This window comes from Mugil cephalus, chromosome 12, assembly GCF_022458985.1.
Source record: "Mugil cephalus isolate CIBA_MC_2020 chromosome 12, CIBA_Mcephalus_1.1, whole genome shotgun sequence".
Taxonomy (NCBI): Eukaryota; Metazoa; Chordata; class Actinopteri; order Mugiliformes; family Mugilidae; genus Mugil; species Mugil cephalus.
Window position 1 is genome coordinate 14,450,494 of NC_061781.1, and position 27,297 is coordinate 14,477,790.

The window sequence follows — 27,297 nt, forward strand, 5'->3', positions numbered from 1 at the left end:
AGGCTTAGGCAGATGGTGATCTAATTATCAGGCATTTTCTGCGCATGTGGTTATTTTTTTTTCAGTTGCCTAAAGAGTAATCCCATTTGCATTTTTAATTGAACGAAATATAAAATATTGAAAGCTCAACCTTGATCATTTTCATCCTAGGAGTGTCCTCGGTCATCTGAATCTCTTCAGAACATATTTTAAAACAATGGTTTTGCGTTTGCGGCTGTTTTGGGCATCGTAGCGAATCGGGGTCTTAAAACATTATGAGGGACGTCTCTGGAAAACGTCCAGTCCTCAGGCATTTCCTCTGGAGTTATCTGCCCTCACATTCCATCGAAGACATGGTTATCTGATATATGAAGTTTTATCTCATATATATACATGGTTTATGTAAGTTTCTATCAGTTTACCCCATATATCATGGCTTTCTACGGTGCTCATGGGGGAATTTGTTTTATGTAGATTCACTGACACTTGACCTCGGTGGAACTCAACATGGAAATGAAAAATCTAAACAGTGTCAACAATGGAGCGCAGTGCTTAAAACATCGTTTCCTTTGATTGTGCAATATTAAATCTGTTCTTCTGCATGGGATTTGTGACTTCCAAAACAAATGTTATTTCTCATAATTATCAACTGGCAAGAAGAAACGAAGAAAAGAACTAGAAGTTTGACCCTGAACATGTTTTACTTCTTAAACGCTTGACTTCACCAGGGCATGTCTTTCCAAATGCTCATCAGCATTTGAAGTCAAGTTTGTGCGTGCGCATAAGGGTTGCATGTGTCCATGTGTTTACCATTTGCAGCTTGCAGGAGCATCACCTAGCAACTGCGGGCCTGAAAAGCCATATATACACAGTCAGTGGGATTGGGGTAACACGGCACGCTGCGGTGGAGCCAGTGGTCCCTATAGCAACATTTAAAAACAACATCGGATGAGTAGAGAAACCCTAATGGAAAAAGGAGCAGGTGATCTGGACGGTGTAGTCAGTGGAACCTTTGAGAGCGTGTTTCAGACTAAATAATGTCTACACCTGCCGTCTCTCTCCTTTTTTTTGTTTCTTTTATTTGGCTGAAATATGCATTTCAGAAATATATGTATAGTAGTTTGTATTCTTGTGAAATAATACTTTGATATGTGCAATTTTGTAGTACGTGTGGGCTGCAGTGGTTTGCGGCGCCTGGCAGAAGTATTGCAGCACATGTTGACATCTTCATACCTTGTTATGAGTTAGCCTGTTGCGGCTCTGAATATGTGGTATGCAGTGTTAGAGGAATGCATGTTATGTGTTGTGCACGCCTCAACCTGAACTACTGAGTCTTACTTCCTTGTTGTTTGTTTTCGCAAGAGAGGGAAGGAGCATGATGAGAAGTGTCCAAGCAGCTCCTCGATTAAACTATTTAGATTTTAAGTTCCTCTTACTAAATCGGTTAAAAAACAAACACCTGAAAATTCTCACCAGATGCACAGAGAATTTTCAGACTGAATCTTTTACTTAGAGCACCGACATTGTTTCACATTCAGGACAAGGTTGAACGTTTTATATCTCTCTCCATGAGGAGTGAAGCACCTTTGAGGCCTGATATTCTCATTTTCGTCATTTTTAGAGAGAATGCTGCCATCTTGATGCAGGTAAAAGAACTTGATCCTAGAAATTATTTCTGATCTATAATAGGAATTAATAACTTACAGTACATCACAGACCATGAGCAGTACACTGTAAAAAATAAAATCCTAAACAACAATCGCAATGCATAATGGCATGTAGGAGACACTGTGGATTTTAATGTTATCTGAAAGCATCTGTCTGCTGCCTTATCCTACACTGAGAAACTGTCCTGTACTAAAGTACCAGATAAAGTCCAGTAATACAGAAATCACCTACTCGCAAGGACAGTAGTTGTTTAATTTTCTGTAATATTTTTGTTGTGCAGTGCTTTGTGTTGTATGTGAGTGTGGAAAATGAGACGAAACATAGCCAGCAACAACCCCAAAACACAGGTACACACCATAGATGATGAGAAAAAAAGTAATTATAGAAGCATACAAACAGTTTTCTTCGCAATGTTGTCAGCTCAGACGACATCGCTGCTGCAACTGAGTCTTAGTTTTTCTGTCTCTGTCTCAGTTTGTTGCCAAGGAAACGGAAAGAGACCAATGACCCTTTCATTGTGTGGCCTCCCTTAACAAAGCATCATTTTCTCATGGCCATTATGGAAATGTGCCCACTGTGATAGAAGACAAGCTGTCATTCCCTAGAGTGCTACCAGAGGCAGTTGTACACAGTTAAAGCGGCCGTTTAATTACATCCATGGGTGGATGAAGGTAGTTTGCATCATTTGCTCCAGTCCCTGGATGCTGTCTAGTCCAGATGAGCTAATCACAAGCTCACCGCCGCACCGCTTGTTTCTCCTTTGCAGATATTCTGCGGTACAGAAGTGACTCACTGTACCAACTGGCCACTTTCTATCAGCCCCCATCATGTACCCACACCTGCAGGCAGGCAGCTGCCATGTGACTGCAGGACTGTCAGACTGCATCAGTTCTTCTTCCCACAAAATAATAATAATAAAAAAATGCCACTGCAGAAAATTATCTCATGAACTTGAAGAAACAGACTCCCGATTTTCCTTCCACCACATCCCTGCTGAAAACTGTTGCCTTGCTCAGCTTTGCAAAGTGAGTCACGTTTTTCTCCCTGCCGTGCTTCTTCTTTTTTTTCTGCACTGATGCGTTTCCTGCTGAGGCTGCTTCAGGCCAGGTAAGCAAAGCAGGGACGGTGTGGACTGTCAGCAGAGTGATTGACGGCAGATGAAGACTGTTGTTGGTCCAGCCCACTCCTCCCCTTCCTCCTCCTCCTCCTCCTCCTCCTCCCCCACCTCCTCCTCCTCCGCAGCTTCAGCAGCATCAGCAGCAGGATCCCAAGATGGTAGCAGCGCACACTTCTTCGCGTTCGTCGGAATCTGCCGAGTGGATTATTTGTCTCGATAAGAGGTAATTCAAAGCACAGCACTGCATGAGTGAATATTAACGTGATTTTTTTTTTTTTTTTTGACTTCATCATTAAGAGCTTGGGCGTTGTGTTTCCACGGCTGCAGTAAAACATTGATCTCGACTATGCTTTTAATTTCCCCAAGGAATTAAGACTTAATCCGTTCATCAGATCCTGAATTGGGGCATTCTTGAGAGCGCCAAGGTTACCTTTCATATATGAACACGTGTTAACCTCCAAGCTCATTGTTGGCTAAGCTCCAGGCAAACTGAACGAAACACTGGATCAAAGCAAAAACAATAATCTAAGCCTGAAGGATGCAAACTTTAAGTCATGCGTTTGATCGTTTTGTTAAAGGCTTACTTGCAGTCCTGACTACTTTGGCCTCTAAATATACCTCCCGGTTGCTTCAGCTACCCACTTAGTGATTATTGTATTTGACTAACCAAAAAAGAGTATAGTTTCTTGTGTTTCAGAGAGCTACAGGATTATTGCGAGACCAGGTGACTGTCAGCAGACATTCAAAACATTTCTCTCATTGTAACAGGAAGGTTCTCCCTTCATTTGAGAGTTGTCTGCTTTTATGTTTTTGCTCCACATCTCAGTGGAACATTTAGTCTAATGAATAAACCTCTACAATATGCAGCCATCTGCAATAAACAAGACGTTTAACGTCGCATTATGACATGCATCCCTACTATCAAGCACTGCAATCTGTATGTTTGTTTACACAATACTGGCATGAACTGATTCACTCCACTGTTTCTGAAAGCACTACCTGCTGCATACATTCCACATTTGGATCGTGCGTACAGTAAAGCGTCACGTGTCAGACAGACACGGCCCAGGTGTAAATGGGTCACTGAGATACACAGGATGAAGAAGGGAAGACAGAGGGGCTCATCACAAAGAAAAAGGTCCAAAGTGCAGCAGCTATGAGCAGCGAAGTGACGCAAGTGTGCCAGACGTGTTTACACAGTAATATCCTCCGCCTGGCTGTAGAAGCCACCTGTGCCCCTCAAATTAAATGCTTCTCATATGACTCACCTTTTCCGAGCAATTGCAACCACCTTATCACTCTGTTGGTAATGGTAAAGTGAAATGCGATGGATGTAAGTTTCCATGTGTATGTGAAAACCTAGTGGGAGTTTTTGGAATGGAATAAACATGACAACTGTATAACAAATACCCTAATTCTTGCAATGCTTTCTTATCACAGTTTAATACAAGGCCTGCGCAAATCGCAGTTTTTCACATGATTCAAATTTAGGAACAGTAGTCAGCGGGTTCATCGTTGTTTTCGGTGTCAGAGCACTAACAAGCTGCCACGATGAAATCAATCTGTCTCCACTTGGACTCTAAGTCAGCACTAAGTCAGATTTTTCTTTTTGATCGGTTTCCAGATGGACACTGGCTCTGAAAGCCGGACTCCCACACATCTCTCGCTCTCCCTTGCGTTGTCCCGGCTTTGTAGTTTAAAGTACACAGTGGCGAAATAATGCAGCCTGGCAGTGATGGGAGAATAGGTAAGGGGCTCCCGCACACTAGATGTGAGCAAACAGTCTTGTCAGGAAGTGCATGTCGTAGGCACGGTTAAAAGGATGCCAGTGATTACATGATAAAGAGTCAGTTTTCTGGTTGTCGCTCGGTGAAAACACTTCCACAGTCCTACAACAGGACGGTGCGTGATATGCATTATCAAGTACTCGTGGCTCTTGTTGCCACGTCAAGCTGGAGGGTTTGGAAGCAAAACTTGATACTATCCGATTTAAGTTTAAAAAAAAAAAAAAGAAAAAGATGAACATCAATTCAAAGGTGATGTAAGCTGCAGGACAGCCGCCCACATGTTACATCAAAGATGTTGAATTCACTGTAACAAATGTAACAAAAAGGCAAAGTAATACACAGTTGCAGGCAGTACTTGACGGAAAAAAGTGGTCAGTTATTCGTCGGGAGCAAAAGCCGTGTCAGTCTTTTTAAAATAAAATAAAATAAAATAAAAGGACAAAGAGGACAAAATAAAATATTGAACGGCTGAAACTTCATTCATCCTCCAGATCAGCCAGCTAAGGGAAACGCCCTTATCCTTTATAAAAGATATAACGCGATACAGAGAGGATCAAAGGTGCCTGAACATACACTCACCTTCAACTCGCCGATGTCAATAAAAGCACAAATGTACCAAGAGAATGTCGTCATGCATGTCAATGAGTCATTATGTTCCACTCAGGTGTCTTTTGTGCACAAGTAGGCTGTAATTGCACCACTGAAGGCTCTATGGGAGTGTATTTATCAAGCTTTAGGTGTCTATTGTCAGAGACAGTCTATCACACTCTGGGTGTTTCTTGTGCGGCTGACAAGTTATTGCATGCGGATTTTAACTTGAAATCAAAGGACAGTGTTGTGCGAGAGCAATTAATACCATGGCACAACATTCTGGAGGATTTTACGAGTCAGTGCCAGTGTGCTCTTATCTCTGAGTGGAGCAGGCTCTACCACCTGTCAAGGCACCTTACAGTATATTTAGTTCATTGCCGCGCTGCTCCTTTTATCTCCCCAGACCTGCAGAGCGCTCGGGGGAAGACGTCGACATAATCCTGGCTCGTCTGAAAAATGTGAAGGCCTTCGAGAGATTCCACACGAGTTTGCTGCAGAAGATTTGCCTGTGTGGGTTCTATGAGTGCTTGGAGAAAGGCATCACATGTGGGTCACAACGCACTTCTGACATATATTTGAGAACGAAACAGCCGAAGAGAAAAGAAAAGACGCTTCTTTTACTTTGCTTTCTTAAAACAGTGTTCCGCCAAGGAGACATAGGGACCAGCTGGTACGCCGTGCTGTCTGGCTCGCTGGACGTTAAAGTGTCGGAGACATCAAGTTATCAGGTTGGTTTCAACTGAGAGGTGATCAATACATTATATTTAAAAGGGTGAAGTTGCTATCTTCTTTTTTTTGTCTATTAGCACCTATTAGACCCCATCACAACTACCATAATAAATGATAGTGTGCTAAATTTGTCATATTATGCATTATGCATCTGTATAATGTGTTTGCGAAATTTTGAATTCTAGTTAGTAAAACTCACAAAAGAAATAAAGCAGAGTTTTGTCTGGGGGAGGGGCTGTAAAGATTTTTTGATTACTAGAACATCACAGAATATTTGTTAATCTCAGTCAGTGTGTGTGGGTGCTGATTGAAATAATTTCTTTGTGGACTGGAGAATATCCATCTATTTGCCACAAGTGCTCAGGAGACTGCGTCTGACCTTTCACAGTGGTCTCATCACTTCAGAGCATTGCTTCTCAAGAGCTGTGCAGTAAAACCATTTTTTCCCCCCTTTTAGGAGGATGAAGCCATTTCATTTGCATTTCACAGCATCGTTGCTTATTCTTATTCTTATTTCATCCATGCAGAGCAACATTTCTGTGTCCCTTGCAGGATGCTGTTACTATATGCACACTGGGGACTGGCACAGCGTTTGGGGAGTCGATCCTGGACAACACCCCCCGACATGCAACCATCGTCACGCGGGAATTCAGCGAGCTCCTACGCATCGAACAGAGGGAGTTCAGGTCTCTGTGGGAGGTGAGTACCTCTATTTGCTGCGCCTGTACTTACAGCAGCCTGCAGAATTTCTCTGGCTACATGACAGGGAATAATTCAAGGTAAGGTCTAAAAGCGCTGTTGGCCAAGTGCGTCATCTGTTTTCTTTCATATCCTTTCAGGATGTTTTCTTGATAACACTTGGGCAAATACACCGCAACGATTTCTTCACAACAGAAATGTCAAGAATTTATTTCCACATTTATGAATCTAAGCAAAATATCTTTTTTATTAGTCATAAAGAATGTAGTTTTTTGAGTCAGAGCATGAATCAAGACATAAATTAAAATAGGATTAGTTATACACGTTCAAGTAAATATGTTACTACGTACAAAGCAAATTATAACTTCTCAGTGGGTTTGCTTTATATTTTCCCTTTAATTCCTGACCAACTGATGGGGCTACTTCAAGCCAAGTAACAGCCACCTGTCCTCCCCTGTTCTTGTTGAAAATGAAATGCTGAATGTGAAAACCGTGATAAATTGAGCCTGGAGTGCAAGCCAAAGCGTAGGGGTGTACAGTCAGAGTGTTTTTTGGATTATGAATTTATTGTTGAGCCTCCAAAGGAATGAATAATATACTGTTACCTTCTGCATCCAAGTTTGTGTGTGAGTGCGCTATCTAGGGTGTTTTATTATGTGTCTGAAGTTTTATTGGCCTGTGGTGGGTTTTACACCTTCTGACCACTAGATGGAAGCGTAGAGCCAAGGAGAAGCTGACTCTGACTCTGTTCTTTGCTGATCAGTCTTCCAGTAACACTCAGCAGTCACATACAGCCCCTTTAAAAAAACATTAAACGTAGTAAGTACGTACGTAAGAGATTATAGCAGTCTGCGAATCGCATATGACGTGATACTAAGGAGAAACAGTGTTATTTATTGACACTTGGAAGTAGGATGCAACACTCATCTCATTATCTCTGTTGGCTGGGAAGTATCACGCTTGTGCAGAAGTCCCTCTCGTCCCTCAGCTCCCTCTGTAACGGGAAGGTTTCCTGAGAGAGACAGCCCATTTCCTCTGGGACAACAGCAAATCAGTGAGTTAAACTGTGGTCTGTGTGTTTGCATCAACCCACTGACCAGCGGCAGCAGTGCGACTGCTCTGGTTGCGCGCATGCAGGGAATCATGTGGAAGAACTACTAGGCTACACATTTCACCTCGGCCCTGGGGCGACCTCTTCAGTAAGGTTTGTCTCAAATGAGATTTTATGGCTTCCGTCTCTGGCTCGGATGTATGCTTTTGTACCGTACAATGACACAATGTGAAGTGACATTTATATGTAGTTACGTGCGTATGTTTAGGAGATATTCTGGGTCTGCTTTTTGCCACACTGGTGGCGGTTCACAGTCTATAAATGATTAAGAAGAAGTTTAACTAGTGTGAGTCCAGTTTCAGATTCAGGGTCAAGGTTTTTATTTGTCATTCATCTGTTTTTAAATCAGTGTTCTTTACGGCAAAATAGAGACCTACTTGTCCAGGAGTCACGTTTTTAATGAGGAAGAAGAAAATTGTAAGAATAACGTCAAGATTATTTTTTTGCAGAATATCCGGCCTAAATTTTCATTCCAGCAGAAAATTTCTGCACCGGAAAAATCGGTTTTCCAATTCAGACTTTTCGTGATGCACTTCTGCAGGAAACTATCGACACCATTAGGATCAATACACGGATTTTCACTCATAAGATGTGCTGACTTGTCCAGAGCTTTACCTGAAGGGCTCTGCGGTCAAAATTCCCGCAACCACCTTGTTGACAGACAATCGTTCACCGCTCACGAGTGTTTCTGCTGTGCGTTGATTGTACAGCCAGTTCACCAAATCATTCTGCCTGGCAGCCGTGCTTGTTTATTCCTCCTCGTGTTACTGCAGTGCAGAAAAACGGCCAATATTGTGTCTCGTTAGTGGTGGCATGGGACGTCGGGCTGAACGTAGCACCGCTCCACTGCTGTGGCAACAACCTGCCTCTAACTTTCCTGTTCGTTTCAGTGGTCGTTCTGGCATATCAAGTTCAGCTGCTTCAAACTGATCTATATTTGTGGTGCATTGTGTATTTAAAGCAATATAACATCAGTATTCTTGTTGCCTAGAGTCCTGAAAACCAGACTGAACAGTGAAATGCCTCTTACTGCCAGCTGCTATGGAGATATAGTAAAGGAATCACATTACCTAATATGCTTTGGGCTGAAGGAAGCCCTAAAAGACACTTACATATCTCCTCATCTTCCTCCTCGTCCTCCTCCCACACAGACGTCTCCTTCTGTCGTTGGCAAAGCACTCTGGCAAAACTATGCCGGAGTGAGAACAACCTTGCCCTAATGAACCAGTGGACCAGCCACGAATATTTTTTATTCATGGCTCTCCAAGTCAATTATTCAGTATATTTTTTTTCCAGTCATGCCCTTTTTTCTCCATATATTTCTGTGCGCAGTATATACACTGTATGTATGTGTGGTGCATAATTAAACTTTCTGTTTTATTCTCCAGTAATTTTTCATGCCAAAATCACTGCATGCGCGAGTGGTCTGTGGGTCTCGTTCATGCATGTAATTTTAATATTTATATATATTTTTCATGCCTTTGACTGCTGCGACTGCGGCTTTCATGTAGCTTGGCACGTGACGGAGGCTGGATTGTGTCACAGCGAACGGGCAGCCGTGTGCTTGTTTGTTTAACAAAGCAGACATGATCCAAGCTCAGCGTTCACAGCGAGGCCGACCGAAGCTTAGATGGCCTAATCGTCGACTCACTCTTTACTTTGTTTCCAGCTTCCTGTGGCCAGAGTGATTGAAACAACATAGCTGTCATTTGTGTTTTTACGGCCATGAGGCGGCTCTCTTGCATTCGTGTCAGCATCCATGTGGCCTGGACAAGCTGAGCTTCGTCATGTAGTCTTGTGTCATTAAGCATTTTGAGTAAAGTAGCTTCACGGACGCTTTCATGTATCCTGCATGTCTGTTTTTATGCTTAGGGCATGTCTGCTGGGTGCTGAGCTGATAGCATGGGAGGGATACTGGTGTGTCATTATCATCAGTTCATAGGAGCATCCTGGTGGGCAGCCAGTGAAGAAAACTGATGAACAGGAAGTGGCAGGGATGCTATATGCCCTCTAGTGTCTGAGGAGTGGGTGAGGGGGGGGGGCTGGAAAAAATGAGGCCACGTGAATCCTCTGGTGGTTCCACATCCAAGTTCCACCCGAGTGTACAGTTATTATGTGCAAGAAAAGAGCAGAGACATTGTATAAATAACATATTATTCCCATGTTTCTGCTCACAGAGTTGTTACATCATCAAGAGGCTGCAGTATGAACTCATAAAATAGAACAGGACTCTTGGATGCAGCCACTGGGCTCGTTGGTCATTATGCTCCTTTTTTGCCAGGCTAGCAGTGTAGCTTTACTGGGTGCATTGTCAGCTGATTGACGAATCAGATATTCATGGTGTCCAGAAGATCAAATCCACTCATGATTTGGCAACTTTTCCTTCTGTTATGCCTTAATGAAATTGACGTCACTGGCTCCTGGGGCCATGCCCCCCTGAGTGGCAAAACACAGTGAAATGTATCAGTAAATAAAGCGAAACCGGAGAAAAATGTGGATTATCAGATCAAGTTAAGGACAATTGGACTCAACAATGATCCATACAAACTAGTGTGGATTTGGAAAAGTGAATTAGGCTCATTTTCAGTTAGTTTAAGTTAGTTTTAGGTCATTTCAGTGAATGATAAATGTAGCTAAGTAAAAGATGCTAACGCTAAGAGCTTTACTGAGAAGTAACGCTAGCCATACAATACTGTAGCGTCTGACCGGACGTTAAAAGGATGACGAGGTGTGATCACAAATATTCCATTTATTGTTTTATTGTTATTTATTGTTGAAACTGAAATAGTTACTCTTGTGTGTAACTACGCCAAAACAACAACATTCACAAACTTATCTAACAGCCCTCCAGAACGTAACTTAAGAGGTAACTGTTAATCAAAAAATACAGCATAAACTAATATTACCTGACACTAAAAGTGAACCACAACAATTCCAGTTGTTTCTTAGTAATGCAGCGATCCATTTACTTCTCTTTTCTTTGGCAGTCGGATATATCTGTAAAATATGTCTCTGGCTACTTCAAGTCTGTTGGTGCAGTCAATCACACAACAGCTCTTTGCTTCTTTTAATTATTATTATTATATTATTATTTTACAAATTAGATGCAATTAAACACTATGGTTCAAACTAATGTGGCTCGTCTCCACGCTCAACTATCACTGTAACCACGGAGACGGCCCATGCTGTGACATCACATGTAGACTAGACCCTCTATTGCAGTTTGGAATAAATTGCCACAAATCTTGTCCAATATTTTTATATTTGACTATTTTGGTTTTATGTAGAGCGCGCTTTGTGGTATGGATACATCAAACTGGCATCAAAGAACTGTAGCGTGGCCTGTGTATGGATCAAAAACCTGCCCTTGAACGCACCGCAAAAGTCTTGGACTTACAGCCGACTGGCACACACATTCTGCATCTGAGTGAAGGAAAATAACAGTCCTTAACAGCAAGTGGCAGTAGTGCGTATTCGTCTATCTAGATAAAGTAAAGAACTTGGATTAGTTGGTGTGTGTTTTTTTTGCAGTCAAAGCTGTAATAACGCCTCAAGCATGACCACAGGCTTTTAGATCTGCCTGCTTAATTTCAGCCCTGATTGTAAATCTTTCACAGAATTTATTTCTATGTAAGCTCACAAAAACACTCACACTTTATTGTGAGCAAGAATAATGTTACCAGAAGCCAACTTCATGAAATAATTACTTTACTCAGTCACCTGAGAATAAAGCATAAGAGTGAGAATATATTGTTTCTTCACTGTTTTGAATAGCGACTTGCCTGATATAATTTAGAGTAGTCTTATGTTGGTGCCTGTTCAGTACCAGCCTTTATTTAAAAAAATTCAAAATGACCTTTTTCAAAATAAGATGTGATTTTCCATTATCGGGTTTTTCTGAAATTGTTGCAGCTAGTGCAGTTTACTATTCAGCCAGTTTGGAGTATATTATAAAATAACACAGCATGATGTCTGTCAATAAGTTGGATGACTGTTAAGACATTTTCCACTTTTCTTAACCAAGGAAGATAAAAATGTGAACACTGTTAATAGTCCTTAAGACTTTAACTGTGATGTAGCACCTTGTCATAATGGTGAGCTTATGCAAGTCAGATTTACTTGTTCAGTTAATTACCATGTTAGGTTTCCCACCATTTTATTTCCTGTTTGTACTTCATCAGAACTGTCATTCACATAATTGATCTCTACTTCATTCAGTTCACTCATTCTTAATTTAAGGAAGAATTGAATTACACCCACATTGTCGACACCGTATGAGAATTACAAGGTCTCAGTAGTAGAAATTTGCGAGGTGTAATATTCACAGTATGAAACCACGTCTGTATACTAAAGAGACAGGCTGCAACAACAAAGAGAAATTTCAAAAACCTGAAACAAATGCCACGTCAATTTTTAATGAAAATATTTTTAAATGAAAAGAAAATGAAAAAAAAGGGTAATATTTTAGGAATATTTGTACACCAGATAAACTTGATAATGTGATAATGTGAATAATTTGAGTGCAGCCATCTCGTGGCTCTGATAAGTGACAAGGTCAAAGATGAGACACCATCTGCTCTCTGTCCTTGAGAAGAACCGTATGCTGGATGGCACAGTCTGTAAATCTTCAGGGCTGAACGGGATGCAAAAAAGAAACAGCGAAACAGTGTGAAAGCTGCACAGTGAATGCTTCACGAGTCGAGAATGTTTTGCAATATGTTTCTTCAGGATGTGTTTCAATCATAAAACAAGTTGGTAAACCTTTGGAAATTGCCCATGAATCGTCAAATTAAACATTTACGAGGTCATAGCTTAGAAAACCATCTGCACACCTCTGTTGTCTTATATCTTTTTGAAATTCACCAATTCTGCTCAGTGTTCAGTGTTTCAGTGTTTAATATTTCAGTATCCTTCAGGGGCAGAATAAAGCGTCTGTCATACGATAGGTCACATTTCCACATCTACCATCAACCAGTGTTGCCACAGTTACCTTGAAATAGTAATCTGATAAGTGTTTACTGATTATTCCTTTAAAAAATAATTTGGTGACTTTACTGATTACTTGATTTTAAAAATAACTAACTTAGATTACACGTTACTTTATTAGTTACATTCAGCAGCTGCCACCTGCCACACCCCACAAAAAAAATACATGTTTATATCAAAAATGGATCATTTCCTGTACAAGTTATTGCTCAAACAGCTTCCTCAAGTTTCCCTAACTTACCGGTTTTGCTCCAAAGTCTTTTTCTTTATTTTCGGGGAGGTGAATCTCTGGCCCTTTGGCCTCCAAGCTGCCCCTCTAACTACCACTCCAGTGGCTGTATTTCCAGCTCGAAAACGCACGACTCTCTCCTCCCTCCATTGTTGTTACATTTGTAGTAAACCTAGTAAGTGTAGTACACTTGAGTTGTCCTCATGCTGAAAACGTGACTTGTTGCATACATAACGTCACTCCCTGAGACGCAAGAAAAAAGCAAAATATAAAATCGTAAAAACAGTAATGCACAGTAACTCATACAAGCACAAGTAACTGTAATTTAATTACTGGTTTGGAAATGCAAAAGATAACATCCAAAATGTCAATTAAAAATTATCACACTTTATTAAAGCTGACATCAGGGTGATTGCCGTTGCTGTTTGTAAACTTTAGTCACCAAGCGAGAGAGAGATGGGAAGGGGTTAAAGAGCTTGAAAATGAATGAAAAGAGGGAGCGGCGTTACTTAATCCGACTCCTCTTCACAACCATGATGGAAGGTCCAGCTGGATTTAGAGTGATTACAGTAGAAGTGCATGCCCAGTCCTGTCCCTCCTTTGCCTCTTTGTGTGTATATGCACTCCATGTGCATTGTCATTGTCCTGGAGAGCTGTTGAATACTGTAACTTTAAGTAAATTCACACAAAAATTTTGCTTTTTGACAGCACATCCCCCGCTGAACACAGTGAAATCGCTACAATCGTATTTCCCGAATATAATAATCAAATTTTCGCAGATTCTGTTCAAGAGCAACAGACCTGTTTATTGCGTTCTCCTGTTTAACATGAGATTATAAGACACGCCCAACTCTTCAAACAACTTAACATCTTAAATAAATGGAAGCACCTGGGGCATTTTTTTGCAAGACGTTTTTTTGGACATTCCTGATTGCTGGCCGTCACATCCCGTGGCTGCTTTAGCACTTTCTTTGTGAATGCGGTCGCGCTGAAAATGAACAGCTAGTCTGTATTGTGTGTGGAGATTAGCTCGGGCTTGAGGGAGAGAGAGAGAGACAGAGAGAGGGAGGGGAGAAATGGAGAGACAGAGATTGAGCATGCTCTCCTGCGTGCTCAATGACTGGAGTTGAGTAATCACCTAGCAACTGCTGCTCAGAAGAAGTCAGCAGCTGACTAGGGCTCTGCTGAGTGCTCAGGTCTGCTCACCCTGTTCTCAGAAGCCACAGCTGGACGATGCTGGACAATGTTCAGCGTGACCCATGACTAGTGCTGCACTTAGAAGTGGACGTACGTGCTTGGAGTGTTTGTCCACGCGTGGATTAGGAGGGTGCGGAGAACCTTCAAGGTATTAACCGCAACCACTGGCTGCATGGGACGCTGATAGCACGTAGAGGTAATCTTTGCAAAACTTTTCAACAAGTGAATGCATTTTGTGTATATTGCATGCGAAGGCAGTCTGTGTCTGTTCTCGGCGATGTCGCAGAACTATTGAGAAATTGTGAATTTGCGACTCCAAAAGGAAAAGGTTCTTTTGTTTAACTTAGCGTGTGTTTATGAGATATCTAACAGTGCACATGTAAAGTGAAACCCTCGGGACGGTCTTCCTCATATTGTCTCCCCAAGTGGACCACTCGACACTTACAAAACAGTTTGCACTATGTTGGTTATGTAATCAGTTGTGGCTTATTCAAAATACACGAGTGCATTCATGCACAGCGATGCTCGCAATGCATCAGTGTACTCGAGCGTGACAGACTGAGAAGGAGCCAGAGCTGGAAACGCCTCAAGACGGGTTTGTTAATAGCTTCAATGAACTGTAGAGACTCATCTGTTGGCTCTTTAGAGTTCATCAGCCATGTGCATCAGGTAACATACAGGCAATTCTATTCAGTTGTGTATGAAGACACATAAATCACATATGAGTAAAGGATGTGGCTATGGGATATATGCCGCTGTGAACAGCGAAGTCATTGACCGAGAGCAAATAAGCATGAAGTCGACTGAGCTTCACTGGAGGGATACAGAATCTATTATTACAAGCTCACTTCTATGCGAGGATGAAAAATGTGTGATGTGAGAGCAGAACCGTTGTCAATAATACACTTAGATGATTAAGAAATGTGCCTCTCCTCTACTTCTATTATTAGTCAACTATATCTCATTCATTCTCTAATTAAAACATATAATTAAACACCTGTGATTGTAGTGCCAAATATGCTGTCAGAAAATATTTCCCTTTAGATAGATTCCAAAATATATGCTACCTATAATTGCTCTTTACAATACAGTGTTTTTTAACAGTTAATCATTTCAGTGGAATATTCAGTGGATAACTGGGAGCATGAACGTGTGCAGCCACAATGCTGCACAGTCGTCTTGACAGTTCAACATAATGTGGCAGTTCTTTGGCACTTTTTTGGATGTGCGTGACATTTTCTGGCAGAATCCACAATAAGATGAGCAACTGCAATTTAAAAAAAGTCAGGTGTGCCCAAATTTTTATTTTTATTTTTCATCAAGCCTGTGAAAAATAAAAATAGGAACGATTCTGTAGTCCTGTAGTGCATGGCTTTCATTGGAAAGATTAAATTCTGACGCAAGAAAAAACACTTAAACTCCTTTATTGTCGACTTAGTAGCTATAAATCTATAGCATTGACCTGGGGTAAAAAATAAATAAATAAATACATCAGACGCAGCCCCGCAGAGAAAACAGATTTACATTTATACTAAATTCCACTGACCTCGGAAACACTTTCATTGTGTTTTATTATGTGTGTTTTATTGTCGCCATGTTTTTTGAGCTGTGTAAGCTGCTGAAGATAACACATGCTGCCAAAGCCACGTTTCTGCTTCTTTATATACAGTGTGTCGTGTCTTTATTTGTATCAGGCTGCAATTTGCCGAGGGGAGCCCTTGGAGTCAAAGACCTTAGTTGTTATCCCCGGCTTCTGGATCGCGAGGAGATTTATCCCGCTACACCTGTCTGACTGTGTCACTTCAAACAACGAGGCATTTGTAACGCCACTCAGAGTAAATCCTCTTAAAGCAACGGTCGTAATCTTCTGCTGTGATGGAATCAGTTTTTATAAAAAAACAAAAAAAACCCAAAAAACTCTGAACTTGGAGACACTTAAATCAGACTCCAAGCTGTCTGACTAAAACACTGCGCTTTGTGACTTGATATCACACTGTGAAGAATTATATGATGCATCCTGTTTGTTCTATAATCCATGCAGTCAGTAACAGCGCTAATACAACAGTGGGCCTCCTGTGCTGAGAGTCCCAGCGGAGCATGTTTGTTCCTTACAGCCGCTGACTGTCCATTTGTCAGTAATGCTGATGTGTAGTGCATCAAAACAAGGTATGCACGCCTCATCTTCCCTCTACTTTATGGTTATAAAGTGACGGACTACGAGGAAGGAGCTGCACAAATCAGACGCAACGGTGGTTTTATTGTGACGCAAATATTTCAGTTAGTGTTTAAGACGAGTGTGCTGTGCACATTTGTTCTGAAGTCCCTTCAGATGAGCTCTGTAAATCTTGGGAAGTTGGGAAATGCCTTTTGTTCTTGTTGCATCTGATCAAAATTCTCCATATCAGCTGTTTTGTAGTTGATTTTATGCTCCAATAATCTTATGGCGTTGAAGGGATTAAGGCCGATGTGTGACTAATCAGACTGATTCACGAAAGTTAAGGAACATTTTGACATTTTGGGAAACGTGCTTGTTCTTCTTCTCTAATGTCTGCTGGTTAAATATTATTAGAGATGGAAAAAAATGCCAGCACCTTAAATAAAATACACACAAAAAAAACAAATCAACACATTTTACACCAGTCAGTCATAACATTATGACAACCTTTCTAATGTTGCGTAGCGTGTGCGGTTGTTCACGAACCATCATGAGATGTCATCCTGTCACACTGCTGCCATCAAGGCGTCATTACTATGGGGTGGGGGCGCCTGGTCTGGTGGGTGGTACATGTGTAAATAACATCCACTTGAATGAATGCCAGGTCCAAAAGTTTCCCAGCAGAACACTATGTTGTCACAAGACGATCAATGGTATTATTTGAAGACAAATACACACCACTGTGCAAACTAAGGGTTAGGGCCTAGAGGGAGCTGATGATTGTAAAACTGTTTCTTATGGAAACAAGCGTGTGCGGTGGTGACACAAGAGTCAACGACATCATTACTAACAAAATAAAAACTGAGTGCTTTTTGCACACCTGACAATGGTCCTAATCCTGGACTAAAGCAACACTCCCACTCTGCATATTGGATTCAGTCCCTCAGGGAGAGCAGCTTTATTGGCTCCGAGAGGTTGAGTTTATTTGTCCGTGCGCTCCTCGGTTTAAGTGCTCCTCCCTAATCCTAAATCCTTTAATTGTCCGCATAGATTGATAGGATTGTTGATGCCCTCCCTTGTGGATGGCGTCAATGCTTTTGCACTGATTAACTATGAATAATTGAATGTGTCGTTTGCGGTGGACACGTTTCCATAATCTGGGCTCGATGATGACATTAATCTATATCGTTTGACATCTCACTGAATCAGATCTCATTTTAGAAACTGGGGGTCACCGGGGCCTTTACAAACACTTTCTTAATTGAGGGTAAAAGCTGTGTTCCCCTAAAGGCTTGCTAAAGTGATTAACTGACTTCAGAGGATAGAATTGAATTTAAAACATGACCTCTGTGTACGCTGGCATCAAGGGAGCAGACAGCTCTGGGGTTCTTCCTTTCATTCAGTCTCCCCTGGCCAGAAGATAGCAAGGTAGAGAGAAGTGGACTGGCACTAAGTGGACCTCAATCAGCTTTTTATTGACCTAGAATGTAGCAGCCGCAGCACGTAATCAGGTTTTGTTTCTCCTATTCACCAAATTAATATTGAGCCATAAATCTGTCTGACAGATTTAAAGAATGATCTCGTATTAATGTGATATACATGTATATGTGGTCGATTGCGTGATCAAATGTTTATTTTCTCTAAGCGTTTATTGTTAAAATTACAGTTAACCATGATGACAGTTCTTGCATCTACTTACCGAATGGCTTTCAGAGTAGAGACCATATGTCATAATGTTTAATTCATGGACAAAGAAGTTATTTTTAGGATTGAAGACAGGGAATAGTGTTGGAAAAGGTATTCTGCTTATTTAACACATAAAGTTCAGCAAATTGCAAGTAAAAGCCCTCCATAAAAAATCTAAGTAGTAGATCGCAAGGTTAAAGTATTAAAGTTAAAGCACTGGTTTGGTCCCTCTGACTGACATTATTATTTTATACAATTATATTATTAACACTGATGTGACAGTGTCTAACTTCCCTGAGACCAGAGCTTTTATTTGGTCTGCATTTTTAATTCCTCCAAGGTATCCAGGATCAGTAGGACCTAAGACGTATAAAAAACTAAGCATCATCTTTGAACAGGAAGTAGTGGTTTTTGAAAAAAACAATGTCCTCATATGTGGACACTGGGACTATTTCATTATTTATATTATCAAGAAGTCACCAATGTGCTAAAAAGAGTTTATTTTAATACCTGAACATGGCAAAACCAGAATTCTAAACAATGAGGTCCCAATATCCTCAAATGAAATTGCTGATTTGTCAAATTTAGCGTCATATCAAACTACAAACGTTAATCAGCACGAATGAATAAGTTTTAACATTTTCTACCACTAGATGGCAGACTAAAGCGTCCACTAATGAGGACAATAGGTTTTAGTGAAGCAGAATAAGCTGTGATAAAACCTGAAACCATGTGAGCACGCAGGGTCTCAGGAGGTTAAATATCATGTTACTGTTGTAGCTACTGGAGCTGAAGCTACTCTAAACTACTTTGTGGCAATTTGTTGGCAGTTTCGAGACTCTAATATTTGATCTTTTGTTGAGATGGATCATTTGAGCCTTTTTTAGAATAAAACCATGTGAGAATCATAGAAGCAAAATTGACTATGTATGTGCAGGTGGAGCTGTTCTCAACATCTGAAATGTTGCTTTTTGTATGATATCAGGAGCAAAAATAGTCTTGTATTTTAAAAGGTTTTTATATTAACCACTGTTTAAAATATTTCATCTTTAAATAACCACATAGAAAGATGTAGTGGGCTTAAGCATAAAATAGTAGCTTAAAATGGAAACACTCAGGGAAAGTACAAAAGCTCTGTACTTGAATAAATGGTCTGTTATATTACACCTAAATGTGGAGGGATAATATATTAAATATAATAACCAACATATACAACTAAAGCTATATATTATTACCAGCTAAATGTGGTGGTCTGAGTTCAACATGCAAATAATAGTATCTGACACGGTGCCTACAGTCTGGCACTGTTGCATATAGGGTTAATGTACACAGAAATACTTGATAATTATATAATTAAGTGAGCAAAGCATTAAGAGATTTTAATAATACAAAGTATGCACTTGGTAAAAGCACTGTGGGATAAATTTATTTAAGTGACGAGCGTGATTTGTAGCATCAGACATGATGGAAAAATCGTTTCACATTGATCCATGGTCTTGTCATGGGGTATTAGACAGGTTCTGTTATGGCCCGTTGGCTACGGTTGAACTGACCTCTTTGTGCCCTAGTGTAGGGTCACAAACAACAGCATGACATTTACATGAGTGCACTGTATGGTTTTCATTATGCTACATGTGTTCCGCTGCAGGGAACAGTAATGCTATAAGGCCAGTACATTTGTTTTTGTCTTGCTCTGTTTTATCTGCGGCTGTTTGCAGTTTGCACGGCATTGAGCATAATAGAGTCACTGGTAAATATAAAAAAGTAGCCTAACAAGCTGGAGAAAGAATGAGGGAAAGAAGCAAAAGATTATTAGAAACTGGAACTGGAAGTATGTTTTACAGTAAGTCTGTTAATGACCTTTATGGTATTCTCCTCTCTATGTGATCACTATTCATTGAAGCCTCCTCTAATTTGCGTGTTAGGACTAACGAGGATTAAATATCAACAAACACCCGAAACTCTCATTAGCTTTTCCTTGTCCTCTTAGCCTGAAGACAAGAGATGGCTGAAGAGTTGATTCCCTCTCTGGGGGAAAAAGCCGCTACATAAGAGAGTAGATATAGAGTAGACTTGTATTTGAGCAACTGACTGTATTTAATGATGGGCAAACCCCCAGTGATGGATATGAAGAGCAAGAGAAAGAGGTGAAATGTGTGAAACGCTGATGAGTGGGTGATGCTGAGGCCAACACCTGTCAATCAAAGGGGCTCGTTGACGTCACTGCTGCCTTTGGCCACACCCCCTTGAGAGGCAAAAACACAGTGAAATGTATCAGTAAATAAAGCGAGACCACAAAAAATGTGGATTATCAGATCAAATTAAGGACAATTGGACTCGACAATGATCCATACGAACTAGTATTGGTCGGAAAAGTGGACTAGCCTCAGTTTCAGTTAGTTTAAGTTAGTTTTAGTTCATTTCAGTTATGATAAATGTAGCTGAATAAAAGATGCTAACGCTAAGAGCTAACGTTAGCCATACAATACTGGACGTTAAAAGGATGACGAGGATTTTAAATATTCCGTTTAGTGTTTTATTGTTATTTATTTTTACTGAAATAGTTACTGTCGGCCGTAACTACGCCAAAACAACAACTTCCACAAATTTATCTGACAGCCCTCCAGGATGAAATTAAGAAGTAACTTAAGGTATGACTTCATCAAAAAATACAGCATTAATTAATATTACCTGACACTAAATGTGAACCACAACACCAGGTTTCTGTGCCTGGATTCCAGTTCTTTTCTTTGGCAGATATCTGGAAAAATATGTCTCAGACTACTTTTCAAATATGTTGGTACAGCTCTTTCCCATTTCTTAATTAATTTTACAATTTAGACGCTATTAAAGTCTATGATTCAAACTAATGCGACTAATTTCCATGCTCAACTGTCACTGTAACCATGGCGACTTCGCTTGCTGTGACGTCACGTGCATACTCTCTATTAGTATTTTTATGTCCTCAAGTGGCCGCTAAAGGAACTGCAGTTTTTTTTTCTACTTTTAATAATTCACCAGCACTAAAGGCTGCTGCTTGGTGTGAACTAATTTTGTCAATAAATTTTGTTCCCCAAAAACTGAACCAACTGTGAATGTGCTGCTGGGTTACAGCACATTACCCTTTCCATGGCCAAGTCAATTAAACACCAACACTAGGTTCATTTCAGGCGGTTAGAGCACTGCTGCTGTCTATGACTAACAGTGTCCATCGTGTCTGCACACAGTGTCACAGAATCAAGACTTTCCTCATTGGTTACCTTAGAAAATGCTGAACAAACTGTTATAAAATTTGGTTCACATATTCACGCTCCCCACACGATGACTTTGCTGATCCCACTGCCAACATTTTAAATTACGACGTGCTTAAAACTTTGCCTTAAAGCGATGCTAACTTGGCAGTAGATTCTCTGTTTGTATTTCACTGAGAGGTATTGACCTCTGCAACCAATGTGTTCTGTCTTCTTATAGAGATATCATCACTGCATGGCTGGACTACTCGCCCCACCATATGGAGTGATGGAAAGCAGTTGTAATTCTGACAGTAAGTAGCACCACTCTCTGTACGAGTGGTTTGAACCCAGCAGTCACACATATCGCTGATCCTCCTCACAGGACAGGCTGTGGTCAAAATGAAAGCATTTACTGAACTTCAGATTAAATTTTGTTCTAGGATTTCACTATAAAATATCAGAGCCACGCATTTGGAAAACTTTCAGCTGCTTTCACATCAATCACTTAGATATGGTACGGATTACAAAAAGCCTGATCTGGGAACCCATCAGCTATCATCCGAGGATTTAGCCTCTGGGGCCAATAGCCAGTATTTTTGGGCTTCCAGTGAGGCCAGCAGATATCCAGATAACACGTAATGGGTACCCAGACTATGACTGCCTGTACGACCAGCAACTTGATTTGAGGTGGACTTCAGAGACAGCATCTATAGCCTGACAGTTTATACTCAGATAACATTTTCAAACCAATCGAACTGCTTTCTTTAATATTTTTGATTGACAAACATAATGTATGAGCTCGCTTGCAGAAAAGAGATAACAGGGCTGATGTGTTTATCATGACAAGAAAAAAGTGAATTTGATGAAATTCCTTTCAGTGTATTGCATTCAGATTAGACAATAAGAAACTTTCTTCTTCAGTTCGTATTTTACAGTTGGTTTTAAAAATCTTTTTATGAATGAGTCGTCTAGTATAAACGACACTGAAGTTTGTCCCCGACCCTCATTTATCCTCTTTTGCTGGGATAAAGATGGATACTTTTGTTCATGTTTTTACCGTACGTTGCAAGTTATCTCAGTATTGACTTAGCGTTGCTCAAACAGAGCACTTAACTTGCTTCAGAGTCATATACCATAAAAATGATGAGCAGCAGTGTCCTGTGAGAAAATCCAGACTCAGTTGGTTTGCCAACAGTAGATTTACTGTATATCGTTAGAGAATGTATCTTTAATGATAGTTCATCAATTATGGACATATTCTAATGACAGGTTTTCTCTGTTTTATTTATGCAAAGAGAGACCTTTAAAAAAAACTCACAGCCTCAAACCTACACTTTAAAATAAAAAAATAAAAAAATACAACGGCAACCTTTTGAGCTGCTTTTAGGAGCAGAACAGTAGTAGTGTTTTTGTAGTAGACTGTTGAGTACTGTATGAACAGTATGCATGGATACACAAAGACAGAGGTCACACAGGTGTTAACAGCTGGATGTTGATGGACTCTCGTGTGCAGGGCCACAGCAGCTTCGTGGTTTTGTGATTTCAGCGGCCAAAACGCATGAATTAAAGATGCTTTAAGCTGCTTTCTCACGTGCTTTTACAGCACTTTCGGTGTTAACAGTTTGGTGCGTTTACAGTCATGCACTCTCTTTACCGGCTCACACATTATCCGCTACATGAAAAGCCTGTAAACCAAAATGTATATTTTTTCTTTCCTCTCGAAAGTCTTAACTCACATTCATCCCTGCTGCATTTCTACTGATGTGACTGAACTGATGTGACACTTAGATGAGCGGCGTCATGACACGAGGACTAATAAGATAGCTTCACTATTAAAATGATGGACAGCCATGTTAACTTCACAAAACAACTGTAAATATGGACTAATTCTCTGCAGACTCAAATCATATAAATAGAAATTCATTCTGAAAGTGTGAAAGAAGATTGCTCACTTAAAAAAAAAAAAGTGAGAAATATAAACGTAAATATGAATTCTGAAATCCTCTTTATTGTCTCCTACTGAAGCTCGGGTAAAGAAATACAATGGATTACACCATTTGGGCCCTAACAGCGTGTTTAATTAGATGTTTGTCTGCGCTGTAAGTGTTTACTACAAAAATTAGTTATGTGCAATCCTGATCTGCACTTGTGTGTTTAAGGTTTAAAGTCAGGAATATAAAACTACTTTATGGACACTTTGTAAGGATGTTTTTACTCAGCATTCATGAAATTAAGTAAAATTATTTTGTTCTGTTTCATTTAGCTTTTAGTCTAAAGAAATATCCATCAGTATGAGAGGCAACCCATTTATTCCCATGATTATTTTATTTCTTGGCCACTAAAATAACATTTCGTTTTCCGTCTTTATGCCTGGATAGTGTTTCTAGCTTTGTTGTATCGTCCGAGGCACCTCTAAGTACGTAGCTAAGAGTTTTTACCCTGCAGCCACAGCTGTGAGCGATCAATCTTGACTGATTATTGTATTTGTCCTGAAGGTGTGCAGAACAATAAGAGCTTAAAACTGTAAAGGTCAAGTAAGGACAACAATTATTTGTCTGTTTACACAGAATATATCCGTATAGCTCTGTGGGGACGGATGTCGTGATGTAAGTGAATGGAAGTAGTGACATAACCATGTCTGAAAATGAAATACAGCCACTTCAGAAGCTACAAAAATAAACAAATGAAAATATATCCTGGCATATTTGTGTGACTGATGAAACAGTGGAAAGAAACAATTAAAAAGGGAAATGACACAATACACAATACAGAAGAAAATGAAGCTCTGAAGATGTTCCTGCATTCAGCCTCAAGAACCGCAAGGTTTCAAATTCAGTAGTTTGTATTCTGCATTTAACTAAAACGATTTAAATTTCATGCAGAGGCACACATCTTGTTTCCTTCTTGTAGTGTATTTGAATATATCCTCTGTTTCTCTCTCCAGGGATGCCGGACAAAGAGAACATAAGCAACAACTCATTTGTTTCAGTCTCCAAACATCAGAATAAGGTATTTCATCAACACACATAAATGAATTAGTAAAATTCACGGGGGACTTTACATTGTTTAATGTGACTACATGCGATAAACGACAGAGAGGGGACAGTGCTGACATCTCGTCCGTGTTCTTGCCTTGGAGAGAACTGGTGGTAATTATCCATTTTCTCATTGCTTCACTTTTGACCCACATAACAACACACTTTTCCACATCAGCTATGGGTGGAAACAAGTTTGTTTAAAGTTGCTCTAAATTTAACCTGGAGCCCTCGTCTCCATCCACAGCGGTTCCTGTCCCACCTTTCCCCTGCCGTCGTTTCCTGACCTCCGGGTCGATAGCGTGGCACTAGAGCACCAGCAGATTTATGGTGTTATGTTCCTACATGACAACACAATTGTACTGTTATGTAAAAAGGAGCAACTCATTGCTTCCTTTCTTGTTATGTAACAAACAATTCTAAACTTAAAATACTTTAACGTACAGTATATGAATAAAAGCTATGGAATCCAGCTTCATTGGTGACTGAGTGCATTCATTTGTTGTAAATAAAAGATGAGGCTTTACAGCCTTGACATAAATGCACGAGTTGCAGTTCTCTGCGAAGCAAGCAGAATGCTCTTTTAATGTCATAGTCCTGCAGACCACCCCATGGCCTCAGGGGGGTGGGAGGTAAAAAAAAAAATAAATAAAAAATAAAAAATCCCCCACAACACTGCCTGCAGCAGCAACTAAACATATCATATAAGACTCCTGTAACTGGCTCCGAAACGTTATAGAAAGCGGGATTCAATTAAGACTTAAGACAACAAATACATAATGTCAGCTGTGAGTCATGCAGTAGCAGCGAAGAAGACATCCTGTCGCCCTCAGCGAGAGGGGGAACGCCTGTTATCTAACTGGACATCTTTGACAAGTTGTTGTTTCCTGGATCTATTCTATTGTCAATTACCGAACCGTTGCGTCCTGCAGCAAACCTTCCTCTTCCTCCAGTTTCTGTGACATCTTTAGAAGATCCTGAGTTTAATTGTCATCCATTAACTTTTTTATCATTTTTTTTCCTTTTTTAATTTCAGCTCCTCACATTTTTCCGTTTGTTTGTTTTGTTTTATTTTGCAGACGTCATTCATTGAAAGTCCAACCAAACCCCACCCTAAATGCTTTTCTCAGGTATCAAACACAATCGCCTCTTTCTGAAGGGTTTCTGTGGGGTTACTTGTTAACCTTGAAGGCGTCCGGCACGACTGACATTTACCGGATTCTGTTGTGCAGGTCCCCTCCGAGAAGATCCTCCGGGCGGGGAAGGTCCTCCGTAACGCCATCCTCTCCAGGGCGCCTCACATGATCAGAGACAGGAAGTACCATTTAAAGACATACAGGTTAGTTGGCATCTTATTAGTCTTGTGAAAGTCCAAAAATATAAATTTCTAATGAGCCTGCAAATATGATAAAAACTAAACAAAAACAAAAACAGTAATTAGTGGGAGTGACCAACATCCCCAAGGACAATGTCATAAAGTTCAAATGCATAAATACTGTGTGAATACTGAAACAGCCTTTTATGTTGCACTAATATGTGCTGCTATGTCAGTGTGTTAGTTTAAATATATGGAGCCGTGCACAACATGCATTGTTTAAGATCTGGAGTTGTGCATGCATCTGTGCTCTGTTACAGTAACACAGACATGATATCACTAATGTTGGTGTTTTGTTGAATACATATGGTATTATTCTAAGAAAATGACACATTATTTTATCTAACCTCCATTTATGTGTTTGAATATAAACACTTTTTATGTCAAAATATTGTTAACTGTTTGTAAAAAACAACAAAAAATCATGAACAGAGTCGGCCAATAAAACATCGACATTACATAACTGTTCGGCCTCACATGGGCTCTTATAGAGACTCTTGTCTTTCCTAGGCAGTGTTGTGTGGGGACAGAATTGGTGGACTGGCAAATGCAGCAGAGCTCATGCGTCCACTCTCGCGTGCAGGCCGTGGGGATGTGGCAGGTGCTGCTGGAGGAAGGCGTCCTCAACCACGGTGAGGATCTGTGTGATGTCTGTCCGCACCCGCGTCCGCGCCAGCGCAACGTTTCACATTTGAACCCTGCTGCATTTCTGTTGTTGCGACGCAGTGGACCAAGAGCTGAGCTTCCAGGACAAGTACCTTTTCTACCGCTTCCTGGATGACGAGCAGGAGGACGCTCCCTTCCCCGGCGAGGAGGAGGCGAAGGAGAGCCAAGAGGAGCTGCAGGACACCCTACTTCTCCTCTCGCAGATCGGCCCTGACGCTCACATGAGGATGATCCTGAGGAAACAGTACGACGTGCGAGCAGAAATCATTAAAGCGATGTGAAATGAAGCGATTCTGTCATGATTTCTTACGCAAATTCTCTGTTTTCTAGTCCCTCTGAGAGAACAGCAGATGATTTGGAGATCATTTATGAGGAGTTGCTTCATATTAAGGCCTTATCGCACCTGTCCACCACTGTGAGTACAGGCTCTCTCTGTCCGGAAAACTGGTTCATCTCACTTTAAAAACCTCTCTGTGAGATGCAAACATGAACACTCACGTCTGTTTTTGCCTCTGTTTAAATGCCCGTTCTTCAAGTAAAATCTTCAGAATGTGCTTCTGTTCCATGTGGGCTTTTGAAAAGGGCTTTTAGCTTGGATTTGACATGATATTCAATTATAAGAAAACACCAGAGGGGCTGTGGCTAGCAGGAAACTTTGCACACACACACGTGTAATTGTACTCTCTGTTCACATCGATGCCCTGGAGTTATAAATATGTCTCCCCCGCGTGCACAGGTAAAGAGAGAACTGGCAGGTGTGCTGATCTTTGAGTCTCACGCAAAGGCAGGAACAGTGTGTAAGTAATGGACGCATATTTCACCCAAATTATACTCACTTATACTGAATTAAATTTCGCCAACAACTGGAACGGACCGAAATATTAACAAATCAAAAAATGGGACGCGTCAGAGTGTTTTTCTTTCTTTTCTCTCTCAGTGTTCAGTCAGGGAGAGGAGGGCACGTCATGGTACATCATTTTAAAGGGCTCAGTTAATGTCGTCATCTATGGAAAAGTGAGTATTTCGCCAGATGAGACTGTGTGACTTTGAGAAG

General features: G+C 40.6%; 1 protein-coding gene across 8 annotated transcripts in view; it reads left to right on the top strand.

The window, feature by feature from the left end:
• Positions 1–2,848: 2,848 nt before the first annotated feature.
• The window catches only part of rapgef4a (Rap guanine nucleotide exchange factor 4a), a 32,150-nt gene continuing 7,701 nt past the window's right edge, over positions 2,849–27,297 (top strand). For 2 of the 8 annotated variants that reach the window (XM_047600447.1, XM_047600448.1), the window contains exons 1-13: positions 2,849–2,987; positions 5,546–5,688; positions 5,782–5,870; positions 6,424–6,570; positions 21,406–21,478; positions 24,112–24,176; positions 25,282–25,332; positions 25,435–25,541; positions 26,088–26,209; positions 26,304–26,487; positions 26,574–26,658; positions 26,980–27,040; positions 27,181–27,257. In XM_047600447.1, coding sequence (XP_047456403.1) covers positions 2,920–2,987; positions 5,546–5,688; positions 5,782–5,870; positions 6,424–6,570; positions 21,406–21,478; positions 24,112–24,176; positions 25,282–25,332; positions 25,435–25,541; positions 26,088–26,209; positions 26,304–26,487; positions 26,574–26,658; positions 26,980–27,040; positions 27,181–27,257 — 1,272 coding nt within the window. In that variant the 5' untranslated portion in view covers positions 2,849–2,919. Of the gene's footprint in view, positions 2,988–5,545; positions 5,689–5,781; positions 5,871–6,423; positions 6,571–7,635; positions 7,775–14,011; positions 14,290–21,405; positions 21,479–24,111; positions 24,177–25,281; positions 25,333–25,434; positions 25,542–26,087; positions 26,210–26,303; positions 26,488–26,573; positions 26,659–26,979; positions 27,041–27,180; positions 27,258–27,297 lie in introns of those variants that run through there. The other 6 variants (XM_047600449.1, XM_047600454.1, XM_047600450.1 and 3 more) reach the window with 5 other exon arrangements.